The 19,526-nt window shown below is 38.1% G+C and overlaps 1 protein-coding gene across 1 annotated transcript in view; it reads right to left on the bottom strand.

Annotated features, from left to right (window-relative positions):
* The window catches only part of SLC12A1 (solute carrier family 12 member 1), an 88,616-nt gene extending 69,307 nt beyond the window's left edge, over positions 1 to 19,309 (bottom strand). Inside the window, exons 1-6 of the mRNA XM_055538042.1 lie at positions 19,200 to 19,309; positions 17,250 to 17,854; positions 8,688 to 8,819; positions 8,457 to 8,532; positions 1,818 to 1,913; positions 57 to 196 (exon numbers count right to left, since the gene is read on the bottom strand). Coding sequence (XP_055394017.1) covers positions 57 to 196; positions 1,818 to 1,913; positions 8,457 to 8,532; positions 8,688 to 8,819; positions 17,250 to 17,669 — 864 coding nt within the window. The 5' untranslated portion in view covers positions 17,670 to 17,854; positions 19,200 to 19,309. The remainder of the gene's footprint in view (positions 1 to 56; positions 197 to 1,817; positions 1,914 to 8,456; positions 8,533 to 8,687; positions 8,820 to 17,249; positions 17,855 to 19,199) is intronic.
* Between the last annotated feature and the right edge of the window lie 217 nt (positions 19,310 to 19,526).

The following is a 19,526-nucleotide window of genomic DNA, read 5'->3' on the forward strand; positions in this document are numbered from 1 at the left end:
AGCAAATTAAACTGAATTATCTTGCTTAGATGAAGAGAACAAAAGCTTTTAATTACCTTAAGAAGATCTACCACAGTCTCAGCAAATCCCACCACATACATAGCAACAGCCACTGCATTGGCAAAAGCAAAGATCAAGCCTATAGATCCACCGAACTCAGGCCCTAAGCTTCTGGAAATAAGATAGTAGGCCCCACCTGAAACAAGAAATGAACATGTTTTATACTGATGAACTGCTAAAGGATTTAGTTTATATGACCAAATAATTTTGACTGTCTGAGAACATTTAAAATACTAACTATTCTAATTTTTTATTTTAATAAAAATATTACAAATCCTAGTAATTTTAGAAATCGTGTCAACTTAATGAATAACTTAGCCCTTCTTTGAATTCTGTGTATAATCTACAATAGAACTATCTTGACTAAACAAAATCTATCAAAACCCATAGTACACAAATGCTACAAATAAGAATATAGCAAAATTTTCTTTCAAATTCTTTGTCTTTTGAAAATATAAAATTATTTGTCTCTAACTTCATTGGAGAGTTCAGATTAATAATTTCATATCTGAAATTTCCAGAAACGGGCAGGCACAGGCAGAAAATGAAGTAGGCAAAGTTTATCAATGTCATTCAAGCTTCATTTCTGATATAATTTTTGGTGTGTATTTATTACATTAAAATTGATAACTATATAGTGCTATGTATTATCCGCTTTATACATCAGACTTAGTTTTGATGATTTTAGCTCAAGAAAGCATGGTTGTCCCCAAATACCCATATGTGAATGGGGTGGCAACTGGGAAGTAACATGCAGAGAACTCAGGATGATTGCTTCTTTCCTGGACTTTGAAAAGGAAGTTCTATACATGGCTGTGTACTTCTGGGTATGAGAAAGACTGAGCCAGAATGGCTAATCACCTTGAGAGTTCTGAAAGAAAGTTCTGAGTTCTGAAGGCAAAAATAAATAGTTGTTGAAAGGCCTAGGTGACTGGATGTTATCACAGACCCTGTGAGTTCATGACTTCCTGTCCTGAACTATTGGTAAATGAATGACACTGAACACACAGACCTACAATCAAAACTCTCTCTCACTGACACCTTTTCACTGTTTCCTCCCTAGTAACTCCTTTGGGTGAAGGGGCAACACCTTCTCTATAAATGTAAATTTTTATTTGGGTTGGGCAAATCCTCATTATTTCCATTGTCCTGATTACATTAAGTAAATTAGCAGCCAATTACTAGACTTGGTCAAGGAAGAAAGGAAGTTTGAAGAACAATGACAAACTTTACTCACTCATTCCCAGCCCAGGCCCACATGTTCCTGGATGATTTGAAAGTAACCCTTTGTTTTATTTTCTTTTTGAGAATCTTCTGAAGCCTGTTGGCCATTGGCAGCATAGTGCTGGGGTGAACTCTGAGGGCTCACTGAATGAGAAGTGTCAGGCGTGTCAGCTGGGATGCTCAAGAAGACCCCTTCTAAGAGGGCCTGGGGAAGAGCCAGCGGGCCTCATCCAAGGCATCAAGAAACCATTTATTTCACTTTAACACATGCTTTCTTTCTAGACACCTGGTCATTCTCTGCTTTATAAACATGATCAATTACAAGAAGTCAGCCCCAAAAATCTTTTCTGGAGATCTCTTAATTTTAGGTGAAAAGAATCAGGCCTTGCTATTTAAATTTTGGATTATTTTGTTTTGTTTGAATCCTTTGGGAACTAATTATCAACGTACAAATTTTACTTCCAACATTAAACCAACTCTAGACATCACTACATAATCAAAGCTTATAGTCACAAGTGCATGGATTGGCTTACCTCCTCTTACCACTCCATTTGTGCAAATAGCGGACATAGAAATACCTGTAAGTGTTGTCACTACCACACTCAGGCCGATGATGATGACTCCAAGACCTGAAAAATCCCCCAAGAAAGGTGTTTGGCTCTAGGACTTCAAGAAGTCACCAGTAAGCACTTCAGGAGGCAGCAGTTTGAACCTTGTCAAGGAATGATCTGTCTCTCCATGAAAAACCTGAAATGTTCTAAAAGATCCCATTGCATCCAGGTATAGAAAGGTCTAGAAGGTACCTGAAATGTCCTAAACTTTAAAACTGAAGCTGTGTTGAGGAATCGGTTTTCAAGAAACACCAGCTGGAGTTGTGCAGTAGCCTGAAAAGTAAAGCATTTCCCCAAGGAGTTTGTGCATATGGACTCCATGACCTGCAATGTGCCAGAGAGGACCGTTAGACAAGAGACCATAGCTGACCAGAGTAGACGGTGGCTATATGGACAGTACCTTATGTTTTCTTCTGGGTCCAACTTCAAGAACATCGAGCTACTTTCTTGTTCCCACCAAAAAGAAGTAAAGGATAATAAAAAGTTTTTGCCTACCCGTAGCAAGTGTTGAGAATATTTAGATATCTTAGAAATTTTACCTCCACGAACAAACCCGTTAGTTGCTATTGCAGAAGTTGACAACCCAGTAATAGAAGTGACCATGGTGGAAAGAAGAATTATGAGAACTCCAAGACCTGTTAGCAATGAAAGACAGAAGATATCACATTTTACTCTTCTTCCTTGGATTCCCTATTGCTGCAAACTATACTGCTTTGAATTTCAGTTTTCACATCCAAGCCTTTGGGCCCCAGTGGAGTTCCTTCTCGCTAAAGAGAAACTGGTTTGCCTGGTATAAAGATCAAGTCAGAGAACTGCTCATTATGATGAAGGATGGTCTCCAAAAGTAAACAATCTAAACTGCGGCCCTGGAAAGAAAAAGTTGACTTATGCTGGTGTCCTGGGAGGGAAGTTACCCTGGCTGTGAAAAGAGAAAACATAACATTTGACCTTCTCTTTTGCTTGAGAGGAACCTGAATGAGAAAGCTGGGGTTTTGACAAAGGTTAAATCCTTCTCCATTTTTCTTGCATCTCTCTTGCCTGGCAGGGTAAAAAAAGGAACCAACTTGGATTACCTTTGAAAACACTTCAGAAATATCAGTGGTGAACTCTTTGAGCCTGTGTTGCCTTTACCTTACAAATGATCTTGCAGGTCACAAGTTTAATTACCTCCTCTGACATATCCATTTGTAGCAATAGCAGAGGTGGATAAACCAGTGATACCAGTCACTGTCACGGCTAAGCCGATGATAATCACACCAAGACCTCAGTTGAGAAAGGAAAAATAAAGGCAATTACATGGTGGAATAATCCACTTAGATCATTTACAAAAAAAGTCAGCAAGTCTAGAGTAATCACCAAAGGATCACATCTGAGTTTAACAAGTTGGTCTGGAAGCCACCACAGAGGAAATGCTGAGCTTTGAAGTTTTCTGCCCATGGTAGCACAGAACCAAGAAACCCAAGACCTGAGATGTGCAGTACAAAGTTGCACCGAACTGAGCAACTATGGCTGGTCAAAATTTAACGTGAACCTCACTATTTATGAAGTTCGAGATACCCAGAAACATAATAATTGGCTAAACAATCCCAATCTCCTAATATTATTAGTACAGGGTAAATATTCAACTATCTTTTTATGTATATTTGATTGTGTAGGAGTAGAAAATCATACATATTAATAGTGTAGAAAATTGTTCATCTGGCAGATGAATAAAGCAGAAAGAATCAAATCAAACTGCATTTACTTATTGGCTATGTGAACTCTGATAAGTTACCTATTTTCTGAGCCAGAGATGGCAATGAAATTAGAAAGAATGTGTGTAAAGTGGCCATGTATGAAGAGAGCAGCGGCACGTGTAAAGGCAGAATGCATGTGTAAAGTAGCATAGTGCATACAACACAGTACATAATCAAAGGTGCTGCTTTTTAATCATATCCACAGCAGTCGTAACAGTTACTGTTTATTAAAAGCCAACTATATATCCAGCTGTGTTAGACAGTATGTGAAATGCAATAAAAAATAAAAATGAAAGAAAGCTGCCCTCAAGGATCTTATGGTGCAGAATCATTTACTGTGAGAGGGAGAAAGTAGACCAGAATTCAGAGGAATGCAAGGCTGTTCTCAGTTTCAGGGAATTCACAGCCAGGACACTGAAGGATAGCAGAATATGCTGTACTCTGAGCTAAAGACAACTGAAAAGAAGCAGATATCTCCCCTTATTTGCCTAAAGGCAGGACATAAATTTGTAAAGGCGTCTCCTTTTCCCTTTCTCCTGGGTATAGTTCTCAGCTAGAGACTGGAGACAGCTGGAAATGGTACTAGAGGAATCTACATAGACTTTACTAACTGGGCCTTATCTTCCACTAGTTCTCCCACATATTTGCCTTTCCACAATGTGCCACTCTAGACAGTCAGTCTTTCCCTTTGTCTTGTTATTTCTCTAAAAATGTGTTGTTCTTTTGCTCAGATGCTTGTATAAGACCAAATTCTAACCACCCCTTTGAGTTACTCATCACTGAGGATTCCCATTTATAGGCACAATAGATACACATGTTAATAAACTTCTGATTGTTTTTCTCTTATTAATCCGTATGTTCTCAGTCTAATTTACAGGGCACTAGCCAATGAGCCTAAGATGAGTAGAGGGAAAATTGTAACTTCTTCCCCTTCATTGAAGACTTCCCTCATAGCACAGTTGGTAAAGAATCCACCTGCAATGCAGGGGACCCTGGTTCGATTCCTGAGTTGGGAAGATCCCCTGGAGAAGGGTTAGGCTACCCATTCCAGTATTCTTGGGCTTCCCTTGTGGCTCAGCTGGTAAAGAATCCGCCTGCAATGTGGGAGACCTGGGTTTGATCCCTGGGTTGGGAAGATCCCCTGGAGAAGGGAAAGGCTACCCACTCCAGTATTCTGGCCTGGAGAATTCCATGGACTGTATAGTCCATGCGGTTGCAAAGAGTCAGACAGGACTGAGTCACTTTCACTTTCATCCCTCCATTACCTTTCTCAATGGACCAGTCCTGTAGAAACTATCAGTCATGTCCAACTCTTTTGCAGCATCATGGACTGTAGCCTGCCAGGCTCCTCTGTCCATGGGATTTTCCAGGCAGGAATACGGGAGTGGGTTGCCATGCCCTCCTCCAGGGGATCTTCCTGACTCAGGGATTGAACCCGCTTCTCCTGCATCATCCTGCATTGCAGGTGGATTCTTTATGGCTGAGCCACGAGGTCAACCTTAAATTCAGGGAGAAATTATAGGCTCACAGGCACTGAAATCATGCTGGCTGCTGCCAGAATGTGCTTGCCTGTGCCTGTTTGGTGTGTTCCCTGACATAAAGTGAATGCTTCGTAATTGTTGTTGGTAGGCTCTTTTGTTCCAAGGATGTAAGAGGGGCAGTCAGCTAAGGGGCTGTGATCTTTCTGGCCATGCCCTAGACGAAGGGGACGTGGAGGGAGGTTAAGGACAAAAATAGGAATGAAGTATTGGAAGCTGGCTCTTTTGACACCTTCAGTTATATACTGGTTCTAGCTGAAGTTTCTAGGCTCTTTTACAGTTTAAAGTGCAGTAGGGAGAGGCTAAGTTGGGCATGAGATGCAAACTTAGACTATATTGATTTGGCCCCTAGAATTTATCTTAAACACTTGGTGTTGTAAGAAATGATTGCACTAAATTCTCTGTATCTTTTACAGGGATCCTGTGATGAGCATTGCTTCTATATCACTGTGCAGTTTCAGGTCTGTGTGCCACTAAAGATGGTTTCCTTTTATTTTTTTGCTCATTAACTCTTTTTTTTAAATTTTTATTTTATTTTTAAACTTTACATAATTATATTAGTTTTGCCAAATATCAAAATGAATCCGCCACAGGTATACATGTGTTCCCCATCCTGAACCCTCCTCCCTCCTCCCTCCCCATACCATCCCTCTGGGTCGTCCCAGTGCACTAGCCCCAAGCATCCAGTATCGTGCATCGAACTCTTGATGTTGTTTCATGGTAAATGTTTAGCTTACCCCAGCAACTGGACTGAATCATATAGTTTGCATTTCATGATATTAAAACTAGTCTGACTTTTAGTATTTTCCTACCTTTATATTCACTTTGCCTTTATTTCTGAACAATCCTTAATTTATCCTTTTGCATTGTGTATATTTCTGTAAACTACTTAGAATTAAACAGCAAGGGATTTGCATACATCTCACAATCAAATATGAAATCCCAGGGTAAAAGCAACTTAGAAAACATCAGGTTCATCCTCAGACTTGGGTCCTTGAACCACCTGCTTCAGGAAATGCCTGGGGTGCGTATTTAAAATGCCCAGACTCACTGACTTTCCAAGTGAATCCCAGGACTCTGCAGTGTTGTAACTAACTTCCCAGGTAATTCTTATGCACCTTGCAGTCTGAAGATTATTGAGCTATCCTCAGCCTATCTCAATTTGTGTCTGCCTGTTAAGGAAGATTCTTAGGCTTTATCTTCAAAGAATTGATTGGGAAACAATTAATCCAGCTCCCTAATTTTCAGACGAAAAAGTGAAATACACAGACTATAAATGATTGCTTCAGTCTCATCTGCTTTTCACACCCTTCTTCCTCACTCGATGGTTAAGTTTATTGGATACTACATGCTCCAGCCAAAGTGGTCAAGACAGAGAACAAGTAGATGGCATTATCAGCTCATTCTAGCGTATACTTTTGGGGACGAGGCAGCCAAAACTTATGGCCCCAGAATGGTTACCCAAGGACTATAGCTGCCATTACTCCTGGCTACAGCTTCGTTCTGAGTTTGTTTCCAGAGTCTGAGCTTGAAAGTGTATTCAGATTTCTTCCCCAAGCTCCTCATAAAGCAAGAAGGGAGTATGGACTCGTTTGTTTTCTTTCCCAATAAAAAGAACACAAATGGGACCCAGACAGTGACTTAATCAACTCATTCAGTTTTAAGACTGTAGCAAAGTCAAGTAAAACTGAGTAAGGTTGATAGTTAAGTTTCTACTACTCACTAAAGTCTATTTTCTCAGAGTTAAGAAAAACCAAAAACCTCCATTCATGGAAAAACCCACTGGACATCCATTTAGGTAGAACTCTACTCTCTTCTGAAGTTAGACTTGACTACTTAAACAAAAGATCTTTATTGAAACAATATTGATATCTGAAAGTATAATAAACAGTTTAGCACAAGATAAAATTCTTCATATTCTGCAATTTTGCGATAATCATGAAGCTGGATTGACTGGGAAGAATAATGTGAGATCTGATTAAAGTTCAGATTATTGCCCAAACATATGGGTTTCAAATAAACTGCATTCAAAACAATCACTCTTGCCCTGGGCCACACTCACACCTCCAAACAAAGTATTGTTTCCTGATGATCTCAATAAGTTACTAAACTGCCCTTAAAAAACTAATTTTGCATGAAACCCTGGAGCAACAACTTGGCAATATTAAGATGCAGATTTTCCATGGAACAGCATAGACTTATTTTGGACCCGAGGCTGTAAGTGTTCATTTGATATGCATCATAAAGCCAGCAAGCAGCCTTTTGTCAGGCACCCAGCAGTTGCCAAACATGCAATAAGGAAAAACTATGGGAACTGGTTCCAACTCTTTCTTTCTCATGGTAAGTTTCTGGTGATTCTGAATTTGTTTTGAGGTGTGAAGGCAGTAAATAATGACCAAGTACCTTTTATATGTGAATTGAGACACATTTTGGAGTAGAATCTGAAAGCACATCTGAACTTCCATTTTATTGATACTCATGATTTTTAGCTATGCACCCCCCCAAAGTGAATATATAACATATTTTCCATATATAGAGAACACTGTTAATTTTTGTCACATTGAATCAGAAACTTCAATAACATTCAAATAAATTTTCATATAGATTTAAGTAATATATTCTCAATAAAAATATTTTCCATCAAAAACAGTACTTTAAATGGAATATAATATCTAAAAACATTAAGCACTCAAAATCATTTCAACATCATACTCTTTCCATTTAGAAAAATTAGCAATAGTTATTATCTTATTTATTTTATTATCTATTATTTAAACTTCTATCTGGGAATACTTCTTTAACCTTTGTTTTCTTACTGCTTGTACCTGAAAGTAACACAATTCGTTTTTTTTGGAAATTCAGCATTTTTATTAGTCAAGTCACATTTTCCCCAGTTTTTCTACAAGGTATTTTTGTTCAGGGAAGTTTTGCCAATAATCATAAAGGGGGATACTCTGATGAATGCCGGTATGTCCCCAGACATGAGTATATTATTTAAAATGGATGAATCTCTATATACCTGTACACCTAAAACTCTATGAAAAGATGAAATATTTACTTGAGCATTTATCTGGCTGGCAAGCTGGAAAATTCCAGCCTCCCAGAGGTTAACCCTTTACCTTTCCTCCCTGACAAACATTGACAGAGAGGCAAAGTAAAAGAGCCCAAATGTAGATTAATTCTGTGACCTTCATCTCACATTCAGCATTAAAGGTGAAAACCAGTTGCTTGCTGAGTTTTTAATTTACATTGAAAAGTATGTCATGGGTGGTGGGAGGAGTGCTTACCGATTCCAGCTTCTCCAACAATCCAGGAGAGGCGAATGAAGAGCATGACACCCCAGATATTCAGCATACATCGTACCTGTGGGTTGAAGGAGCATGAAAAAGGGCGTGAGACGTGACAGTGGGGCAACACCCAGGCATCACTGTGACTCTTGTTTTCAGGCCTTGTTAGCACGTAATCCAGTAGGACATCGAACAGATAGCTTTCATTTGTAAATAAAGGAACTTTCTTACCAGCACACCTTTCACCCATCCAAACTTCACAGCTCCAGCTTGATCTTCTCCCTTGTTTTCAGCTTGTTCATCTCCAGGTGCCCCTTCACCGTTAGCAACCACATCAGCTGAACCTGGGGCCACTGATACATTCTACATGTTTATAGATAGCAAAAACATGATATCTGGTCAACACATGGTTCCAGAAAACTTCCAAAGGCAAATCAAAATAGTTGACATAAAGTGTGAGTCAAAAAAGGAAACATTCTAGTCATTTTAATAATATGATTATTTTTTGCTCCGGGAGATGATGTGTTCGTTTTGTGGGTGATTTTAGGCACCACTGAGACTGCAAGCGTGGTAAAAGAAACTGGGCAGTTCTTCTACTGGTGAGAATATTACCTTAGGGAGAATGATCAGAGTTGGACAGATTTCGAATACAAAAAGATGGAAAGAAGGAAGAGAGGGTGCCAGGCAGGTAAGAAAGATTTATCAAGAGTGACTGAGGGCTGGGGACTTTGCTGGTGGCACAGTGGTTAGGACTCCGTACTCCCAATGCAGGAGGCACAGTTTTGATCCCTGGCTGGGAAACCAAGACCCCACATACTGTTGGGTGTGGACAAAAAATGCAAAAAAAAAAAAAAAAGTGAATGAGTCTTTTATAAGGCAAAGTAAGACAAAAGTTAACATTCCTTACTAATGCAATGTTTGGCCTTTTTCCATTAACCTCCCTGGGCTTCATTTTATCCATCTGAAATAATGATAACAAAAATTCTCCACTCATGTCAGAATATCTTTAAGAAGATTCAATAAAGGAACACATAGAAGTGTTTTGTTTTTGTTTTTTAGGTTTAGAGTTTTCTTCAAAGGTGCAAAAAGTGTATGACTACAAAAATGCTACTCCTGTAGGGGAATTTTCTTCCAGATTTGATATACCTTTGCCTGAGAATTGTTGGATGTGCAATAGTATTGTACAGAAGGTGAGAAGTCTCCCTACTGACTTCTAGAAAACTAGTAGAAATAAGTAGTAGTAAGTCCTATAAAAAAAGATCAGAACCTTTACTTACTTTTTTTCCCCCCACTGTAGCCTAATTTTGAAAAAAGATCTTCCCTTTCAGTTGAATAGTTTCGAGAAGGAAATAGCTATGTTTCTTTCAAGTTAAGAACAACTTTCTAGCTTTTCTTTTAGATTTGGCTGAATAATTTTGGGTGTGCCCACTTAATTTAGCCTGTCTAGCACTTCACTGACTGAGCTCCCCAAAAGCAATCTTCCCCAGTAAGGATTTTGAAATTATTAGGGAAGACTTTTAGATTCAGCAGTTGATTATGTTATTAAAGAACAACTTTATAAGGACTTTATCTGGGAACAACTGAAGCTCTTGTTCTTGCCATGCTCAAGGGTTCTTGCTTCTTTGGGCTTTAGAAGGCAATGGCACCCCACTCCAGTACTCTTGCCTGGGAAATCCCATGGATGGAGGAGCCTGGTAGGCTGCAGTCCATGGGGTCACTAAGAGTCAGACATGACTGAGCGACTTCACTTTCACTTTTCACTTTCATGCATTGGAGAAGGAAATGGCAACCCACTCCAGTGTTCTTGCCTGGAGAATCCCAGGGACAGGGGAGCCTGGTGGGCTGCCGTCTATGGGATTGCACAGAGTCGGACACGACTGAAGCGACTTAGCAGCAGCAGCAGCAGTACCATTAGCAAAGGAAAGTCCCCTGGAGGAGAATATGGCAACACACTCCAGTATTCTTGCCTGGAGACTCCCATGGACAGAGGAGCCTGATGGGCTGCAGTCCATAGGGTTGTAAAGAGTTGGACGGCTGAAGTGACTTAGGACGTACCATTAGCAGCTCCTCCGTCCATGGGATTTTCCAGGCAAGAGTACTGGAGTGGGTTGCCATTGCCTTCTCCAATACCCATTGTAAGATGACCCTAATCTGGGCTGTTTAGTCAAGTGATTTTGACCTTTTGTCTCTTTCTAAAAGTCCTTTAAGCAAGGATTTCTCCCAATTTTGTTCTCTATAAGACTTTTTTCATGACACTATTATGCCACTTGGATAACCAATGTAATGCGTGATAGGAGTTATTGTATGTGAACTGAAGTGGAGGAGATGTGAGTTACGTCTTAATCCAAACCAAGGACCTGTCATAGAGCAGGCCATTGATAAACAGTACTGAATCCATAAAGTGGACTTGAAGGCTACCCAATCTCTACCACTTAAGAGCAGAGAAACTCATCTCTTATCCATTCTTGCGTCTTGTTTATTTTTTCTTCTTTCCCTGTTGGGTATTCCATTTCTCACTATTTCCTCTGTGCAGGCCACATTAAATAAGAGATAGAAAGGGAATGTTTCCCAAGTCAGATTATCTTATTCTTTTCTGACAGCATTAGGAAAAAACTGAAAGTGATAGTTAAAATTATTTCTGAATTATTTGAGAAATATTTTCATTTTGAGCATACTCAATCCCTACTTAACAAATAATTGAAACTGACATTATATACTCATATCAGTATAAAGTATGGATAAACAAAGTCCATAGAAACAGGCTGAGCTGGGCAGAAATTGGTGATCTATACCAACCACAAATGGAAGACATGCATGTAATTTAAAAAATTTTAGTAGCTAGTTGAAAAAAAAAGTAAAAAAAAGAATTTAGTAAAGTAACTTGGGTTCAGATATGGATCCTTACATTTAAAAATATATTTAATTTTTGTAGAATATTTTATGTTCCATATCGGCAATATAAATATTCATTAGCAGTAGGGGCACCCCATCTTACAGGAGAGAGCTCAACCACAGAATGTCTTAATAATATACTGTACTTAATCGATCTGTATAAAATACTATCATTTCAGCACTAATCATTATAAAAATATTAACAAAATATTTTATATTCTTTTTTTCCATACCGTGTCTCTGAATCCAGTGTGTATTTCACAATGATAGCACATCTCAGTTTGTGCTAACCACTTTTCACGTGCTCAATAGCCGCATGTGGCTAGAGCTATTATATTGGATCTCACATGTCTATACAACACAGTCAATTTCAGATGGATGAAATACTTGAAGTTGTTCTCCAGTCAATTAAAAATTCTATTTTTTTTTGAAAGGATTCTACACTTGTAAGGCAGCTGAGTAGGTCAAATGTAAATTTTATTTTGTGTAACTGGAAAAATCAATGAGAGTGAGGACTTGAGGAATGTGTTAAAATATTCATGAATGTTGAAGAGATTATTTGGTTAGGAGATTCATTTATTTGACTTGATATGAGAAAACTTTCAAAATTGTCAATATCCTAGTTAATAAGATCCCATGGCCAGACCATCAGTAGCTACTCAGTCAGGGAGAAAGCAATTTCCTTTTTCTGGGTTAATTAGGGAGCCCATGAGACAGAACCTTAGTCACTCACTTTTTAAAGGCAATCTTGGGACTAAAATCCATGTTTCCTGATTAAACTTGAACTTGAGGGTTTGGTCCAGGAAATTGCTCTGTTCTTCTATGAATTCTAATGGTAACTCTGACCCTTAGATCTGGATTAGACTACCAATTATTGTAAAAAAAAAAAAAAAAGGCATTTACAAAGTAGGCTAAAGGGTAAATAAAATATCTAAAATTTCTTCTTAAATGAACATTTTTATCTGATGGATGCCCTTCTGGTCACAGTTTAACAGTTCTTCAATTTATCACTAGGACATCACAATGTGCAACAAAAATAATATTCTATGAAGTCATGTCAAGGAAATAATTATATTAAAAAATTAGTAAGCAGTTATCTTCCAAGTTATTCGAAATTTGGGTCACTGTAGGATCTATAACTCTCTCTTAGGTATATTCTACCTGCTAGAGTCTCAAAGTTTTAAATATACTTATACCACAGTGGGGAAAAATCCCTTGAATGTATATTTATTCCATGGATAATAAAGGTCTGACAGCAAATTCTTAAGTAGAATCCATTTCCATTCCTTGCTGTCATGTGGAAACTGAAAAATCTTTGTCCCATACAAACTGGGAGACTCAGAATCTAGTTTGGCTACACAATTAATTCAGTGCTTGTCCTCCAGCAAGTTATTTAACCTTTCCTGGATACTGCCAATGAGGTTAAATCCAATGGGTTTTCTAAAAATCTTACTTTGAAGTAGTTTACTCTAAGGCAAAATCATTTTTCTGTTTGCTGTCTTCATCTTCTAACATGGCAGAGCAAAACCTGGTTTCACTCTTTAATAAATGCCTCCTTTGTAAGGCCAAACAGCAATTATAAAGTTAACTTATCATCAAAGTATGGAACAGCACTTCAGTTCAAGGATTTGTAGGACTTCATGGCTGTGAGCTATAACAGCGGGCTGGCAGACTCCTGGCTGGTGCACGTTCTTGGGACCAAAGTCTCAAAGACTCCAAGTTTTATGATTGCTGCCTGAAACCAGTTTTTTCCTCCATACTTTGAATTAATTTGTTTGTTCACACTCTATTACCGTAAATGATGACCCACAACCTTTAATAAATGCATTTTAAATTACATAGCTTTAGGGAATGATTATTTATTTACCAAGAGTTTTACCTGTGTGTTAAGTATTCAGAAAAGGTAAAGGGAAGAAAGAAAGAAAGAAAGACCATTTGATAAAAGACTTTCCCCCCTCCAATATTGATGAACTAGTAAAGATTCAATCACATGTGGTTTAAGTAAATTGCTACTGGATTTTTCTAGATGATTAAAGATTGAATTATTTTATTATAAAATACGTGGTTTTTTCAGACCTCCAAAAAATGACAAATGGCTTTCTAGCTATTATCAAAGAAGAAAAATCAGTATATATACTTTTAATATTTATTAAATGTTTTTTCAGTGTGCATTTTACTTTTTAAATAAAACTTAAAAATTATCTGGTATAAAAATTACCATGACCATCATTAATAATCATTTACTAAGTTTGTACTCATTATAAGCAGTGTGCTAGACTTTGTCTGCATATAAACTGTAATATTTATAAGCATCCTGCAAAATCAATTGATATTATATAACTTGTAGGCAAAAGGAGAAGGGGGGTGGTAGAGGATAAGCTGCTTGGATAATATCACCAACTCAGTGGACATAAGTTTGAGCAAACTTGGGGAGACAGGGGAAGACAGAAGAGCCTGGTGTGCTACAGTTCAGGGGTCTCAAAGAGTTAGACACAGCTTAGCAACTGAACAACAACTTGTACAGTACTGCAAGTAAGGGATGAAGCAATTTTTCTCTACTTTTAACCAGAGTTTTCAGAAGTCTGTAATTCATGGCCATCAGTATAGGCATTTAGCTCTTTACTACACAGAAAATGAAAAGGATTTCTTCACTATGATATCAAATCATTGGGATTACAATTTCTGTCAATATCTATCACTCCTGGAGTTCTATTTAAGATAGAGACTTAAAATAATGTCTTTCAAGCCTATTTTTCATTTTACCTACTAGGACAAGCTTGTTATGTAATTTTTTTCCAGCTTGGAAGCTATAATCAGGATTTGCACAAAATCCAACTGATTTTTGACTAAGTATGTTCTGCCATTTAGTATGAATTTACCGTTCCTACATGGCTTTTAAAAGCATGATTAGGGATCAAAAAATCTCTCTTAACTTATACTATGTCAGTTACTTTCTACTTTTAAATTATTTAAGTAAACACTAAAAGTTATTTTTTTGCATACAAAATCAGTGACACATCTGAGTATTATAACATTTGTTCTAGTGATCATTTCTATTTGTGATTTGAAGAACTACCATAAAGTTGTCAAGGACCACGAGAAGGTGACAGCATATAAAGAAGACTTTATACTGCAAGGCTTCATGTTTTATTTGGGAGGTGGGAGGAAAGCAGGGGGAGTAGCAGAATCAAATTCACTAGCAAGGAGGAAATGAATTGAAGAAGGCCCAGACTGTTAATGTCTGAAGGACAGCACAGAAGTGGAACACGTGGAACAGGTGTTCATAAGTTCAGCAACACCAGAATGGCCCTGGCTGTGTGAATGTACCCATTGTAGATTTGCTGATTATATTCAGATTCTGCTCCCAATTTGGTTATGTGCATAGTTCTTCATGATTTAATCAAACTGAAGTCCCCTAGATGAGGGTCTTCCCCAGTGGCTTAGCGCTAAAGAATTGACTTGCAACGCAGGAGACACAGGAGATGTGGGTTTGATCCTTGGGTCAAGAAGATCTCCTGGAGGAGGAAATGGCAGCCCACTCCAGTATTCTTGTCTGGAGAATCCCACGGACAGAGAAGCCTGGTGGGCTTCTGTGCATAGTGTTGCAAATCATCAGACAGGACTGAAGCAACTGAGCACTCACCTTAGATGAGGATCAAGTTCACAAAAAGAATAACTATACTGGTTCAGAATGATTATTCAGGGCATTGAGACTAAATCTAATTTTTAATGTATTTAATTTGCCATTCCTTCATATCTGAGGAAAAATACTACAAGTTAAAGCCCTTAGTCTCATCTTTTCAAAAATAATATGATATTTCAGACAGTCATCAAAACTGTCAAATGCAGCTGTGACATTCTCCTGTTCAGTCATTCAGACAGTTTTCTAACAATAGTGCCCTCAGAGCTTTTCTCCCCTTATATAAATATTTATGTAAACCATGGCTTTGGAAATTATAAATCAGCCACTTTCCTCTGTATGGAATATCAGTCCTAAGAACACTGTGAATTTACACCATTTCCTTTTTAATAGGGGCTTTCCTGGTAGATCATCCTGTAAAGAATTTGCCTGCAATGCAGGGGACCCTGGTTCAATTCCTGGGTTGGGAAGATCCCCTGGAGGACGGATAGGCTACCCACTCCTGTGGCTTAGACAGTAAAGAATCCACTTGCAATGTCGGAGACCTGGGTTCAATCCCTGGGTTGGGAAGATCCCCTGGAGGAGGGCATGACAACCTACTCCAGTATTCTTGCCTGGAGAATCCCAGGAGTTAAAATTTTCATTTCTTTTGTTGTAAGTTGGGGAAGGGAGTGAGAATATTAAAATTTTGATCCCAATTTTAACAAAGTATGCAGATCATGTGTAATGAGGTAGGGGACAGTGGAATAAAATTTCAAGTCTGCGCGTTTTACTTCTTCAGGATAAATTAAAATCGCTTTATAATGTTTTAAATTTCTCTTTCTGCACTTCCCATGTCTCAAACTCCTTGTGCCCCTTCTTTCAACCTTCTTTTCCCTCTTTTCCTTCTCCTTTTTCTTTCTTCTCCTTTCCCCTTCTCTCACATAGAAAAGGAAAATGACCCCTTAGTCTGATTGGAGTTTCAAATTGCCTGGCTTCTCAACAGTTTTTCTCAGGGCTGCCATTTTGTCCAAAACCACTACATTGCTAATGTCTTTTGATTAAAGCACCAAATAGCCCAGATTAAATCTAAACCTTATGTCTATAAGTAAAGCAGCCATTTAGCAGAATGTTGGTAATAGAGTACACCTCACAAGTAAGGTCTGGTGGCGAGAGGGGTAAAGAGACAGGGCATAGCTCTTTCTCTGGATGTTGCTCAGTCCAGAGTTAGGACCCAGGGTCCAGGATCCTGAGCAGCCAAGGGGACTTGGTTATGGAGAGGGATTTTCCTGAGGAAAGAAAGATGAGCAGAAACTAAGGGGAGCTTTTCACCTTTATTAGAATTGTATTAGCAGTATTCCTAGAATCCCTGGAGTAGACAATCATTTAATTTAAAAAAGGTTGAATGAATGAATGAATATGAAAAGAATTGTTCCAGCCATTTTTTTCTCTTTACCTTAAACCCTAGGCAAAAGTAGAGTGCATTTAGATATGAGACAAATAATTATTCTTCATAGTAGTTAATTATATCACATAAAGAGTGCTATTCATTCCAAACTATGTTCCAGATGAGCAGGAAAATAAAGTGCATCAATATATTTTAGAACAAGTTACAGAAGAAGAAATCTATTAAGCTTACATGTTTTGCTAAAGATTAGAAAAAGTGCTGCCTCATGCTTCTAACAGCTTGGCCATATTCCTTAAATAATGAAAAGTTGAGCCACTTCTGCTGCTTCTTTAGTAAAATTTAATTTAGTTACTTTTATATGCTTAAGTGCCTGCAGGAACCTTGGGCAAGGTTTTGAAGAGGAAGTGATAAAATGCTGAATCATATACATGTCTTCTCTCTCTTTAAAGAATATAAAAAATACCCATGTGCTCTAAAGTCTATTTGCACAGTATTCACTGCAGCGGGCACCAGTGATTTTTTTTTTTTTAAACAACTGTTGTGGAGGCATTAATACCAGTGTGAAACCAGCTTAGTATTCAGTTTGACATGCTTAACCAAGTGTGAATTGAATAGACAATAACTGTAAACAAGATCCCATATATTGCTTAACTTTCAGAATTCATTTTTTAGTTCTCTTTCCCAGCTAGTAAACGTTTGTGAAACACTTTTTGTGCGTCTTCTGTTTATCGGGAACTAGGAACGGTTGTATGAGTAAGATGGACAGCTTGCCATAGAATTCTTCATTGGACACTTTTACATTTATAAGGTTCGTATGGAGCAGGGAATCACCTGAAGGAATAAGGAGGACACTTGTCTGTACCCTTAAGCTTACCTTTGCAAGTTGCTCGTGAATGTCCAGCAGGCTGGGTCGGTTGACCTTGGGCCCGCTAACACTGCCGGTGTTGCGATAGTACTCGATCTTGGGCACAGCATCCACAGTGTTGTGGCCAAAGGTTTGTAGGTAGTATGTGTTTGTGTGAGAATCGTAAGCGTGAAAACTGGCATCTGTTTTAGCCGTTTCTCCAGTTTGGAGGAAATTGTCGTAGCACTCCTGATTCCCAGGCCTAAAGCTGATTCTAAATCTGTTCTGACCTTCATCCCCAAAAGAGGTTTCCTCATAATGTGGAGGATCAGCGTTGTCATTCACAGCCGCACTGCTCTCATGGCTCTCATTTATGACATTAACTTGAAAGCGATTGGTATTACTGGGCGTGGAATCCAGAAATACATTGGAAGAGTTGTTCAGTGACATCTTCCAAATAGATTTTTCACTAAGCTGACTATTTCACGGTTGTTTAAAAAAATGTGTAGATTTGCTCTCCAAAACAAACACTGAAGTGCTACATTAGGGAGCTCTTGACTTTTGTCCTAGAACAACGCAACAAATAGATTCTTGATATATTGTCTCCTATACAATCTTCAGAATGTTCTTCAAAGCTGTCATTAAAAGAGAAAATTAATCTTGTTCCAGGTAACATACATATATTTAAGTAGGGTTGAGGTATGAGGGAACAGTTTTCTTTCATAAGACTTAACAACTTTAAATTCATTTCCTTAAAAATGACCTGTCTATGAACCTGGTAGCTCAGACAGTAAAGAATCTGCCTGCAAGTTCTGCAGGAGATTTGGGTTCCATCCCTGTGTGGGGAAGGTCCCCTGGAGAAGGGAATGGCTACCCACTCCAGTACTCTTGCCTGGAGAATTCCATGGAGAGAGGAGCCTTGTGGGCTACAGTACCTGGGGTCGCAAAGAGTAGGACACGACTGAGTGACTAACACTTACACTTAGGAACCTTAGTTACCTAAGCAATTAAATCCTGTAATAAATAACTGGGGACGTGCTTCAGCAAACAGAATTTCCAATGGAGTCATTAAAATGCCACCTGCGTTTCTAGTATTTGCTTGTACTCAATGTAGGTGGATTCAATATGACTTTAGAAAAGATGAAATTCTACCAAACAAATTGAGTGAAGGCTAATGAGAATATTTTCAGCCTGAAACACAGTACATTGACAGTACTAAATGTGGAAACTGGAAAGTATATTATGATTGATATTAACACATATTACATCATGAGTAAATTTCTAAAATATTTTTAGAATTTCTAAAGACAAGTTCTTGTAGGGTTATAAAAATATATCCTGTCAAGACATCTCTGAATTCTTGGATCTTTTACTAGTCTTCAAAATATTTCATTTGTTCATACATTTGTTTGTTTAACAAATGTTATTATGGAATCTTTAAAAAACAGAAGTATTCAGGGTAAGGAAATACATCTTAGTCCTTAATAAAGTTATATGCTATATTTAGGCAGAATAATTATGCTCTACTGATTCCCTTTAATGAAATATTCTCAATTTTTGAGAGGTTTTTATTTGATTGTGAGATAGATAGACTACATAATCATTTTCACAATCCACGATATAATCCCATTTTAGAACGTTCTTTCGTTAGAATAATACCTGTATTGATATCCTAAAATTTGGCTTTTCAAAGAAAATTCAACAAAGATAGATAAATACAAAAAACAAACAAACAAACAAAAAAAAACCCTTGCTTCTCCCCAGCAGCTATTTCTTTGAATTAAAGGAAAAAAAAGAAATCTCAGCTTCAACTCCAAGTAATCATTCCTGGGGAAATAATAAGTGAAGCTATTACCTCTTTAGTTTTTATGGAACCTCTCACTTATCTTCATAGCCCTTGACATCCTCCCTTTTACTCCTCAGAATCCACTTTACAGCATAATTTTAAATATAATTTTTACCCTGCCCAGAAATACTTACCTTACCACCTGGGAGCCTTCTTCTCAGGAATCATAGCCTTCAGCATCACCCAGGCATATATGAACCACTTAGCTCTCACTCCCCGCCCCCACCGCCCCAAACATTAGGCTTCTTCTTATTGGCTAAAATCTTCCTTGAAAAAGATGACCAAGCAATGATTGGCCTGAAATAATACCACCCAGCCATTAGCACAGAAGAACCTTGAGTTCTACATCAACTTGCAACCAGGAGTAAACCATTAATCCCTTTAGACAGGAAGACAAATAGTTTCTTTAATTCATGAATTGCTCAACAGCAATCATCCAACAAAATATGAACCGTGCTTCA

The sequence above is a fragment of the Bubalus kerabau genome, chromosome 10 (assembly GCF_029407905.1).
Source record: "Bubalus kerabau isolate K-KA32 ecotype Philippines breed swamp buffalo chromosome 10, PCC_UOA_SB_1v2, whole genome shotgun sequence".
NCBI classification, from domain to species: domain Eukaryota; kingdom Metazoa; phylum Chordata; class Mammalia; order Artiodactyla; family Bovidae; genus Bubalus; species Bubalus kerabau.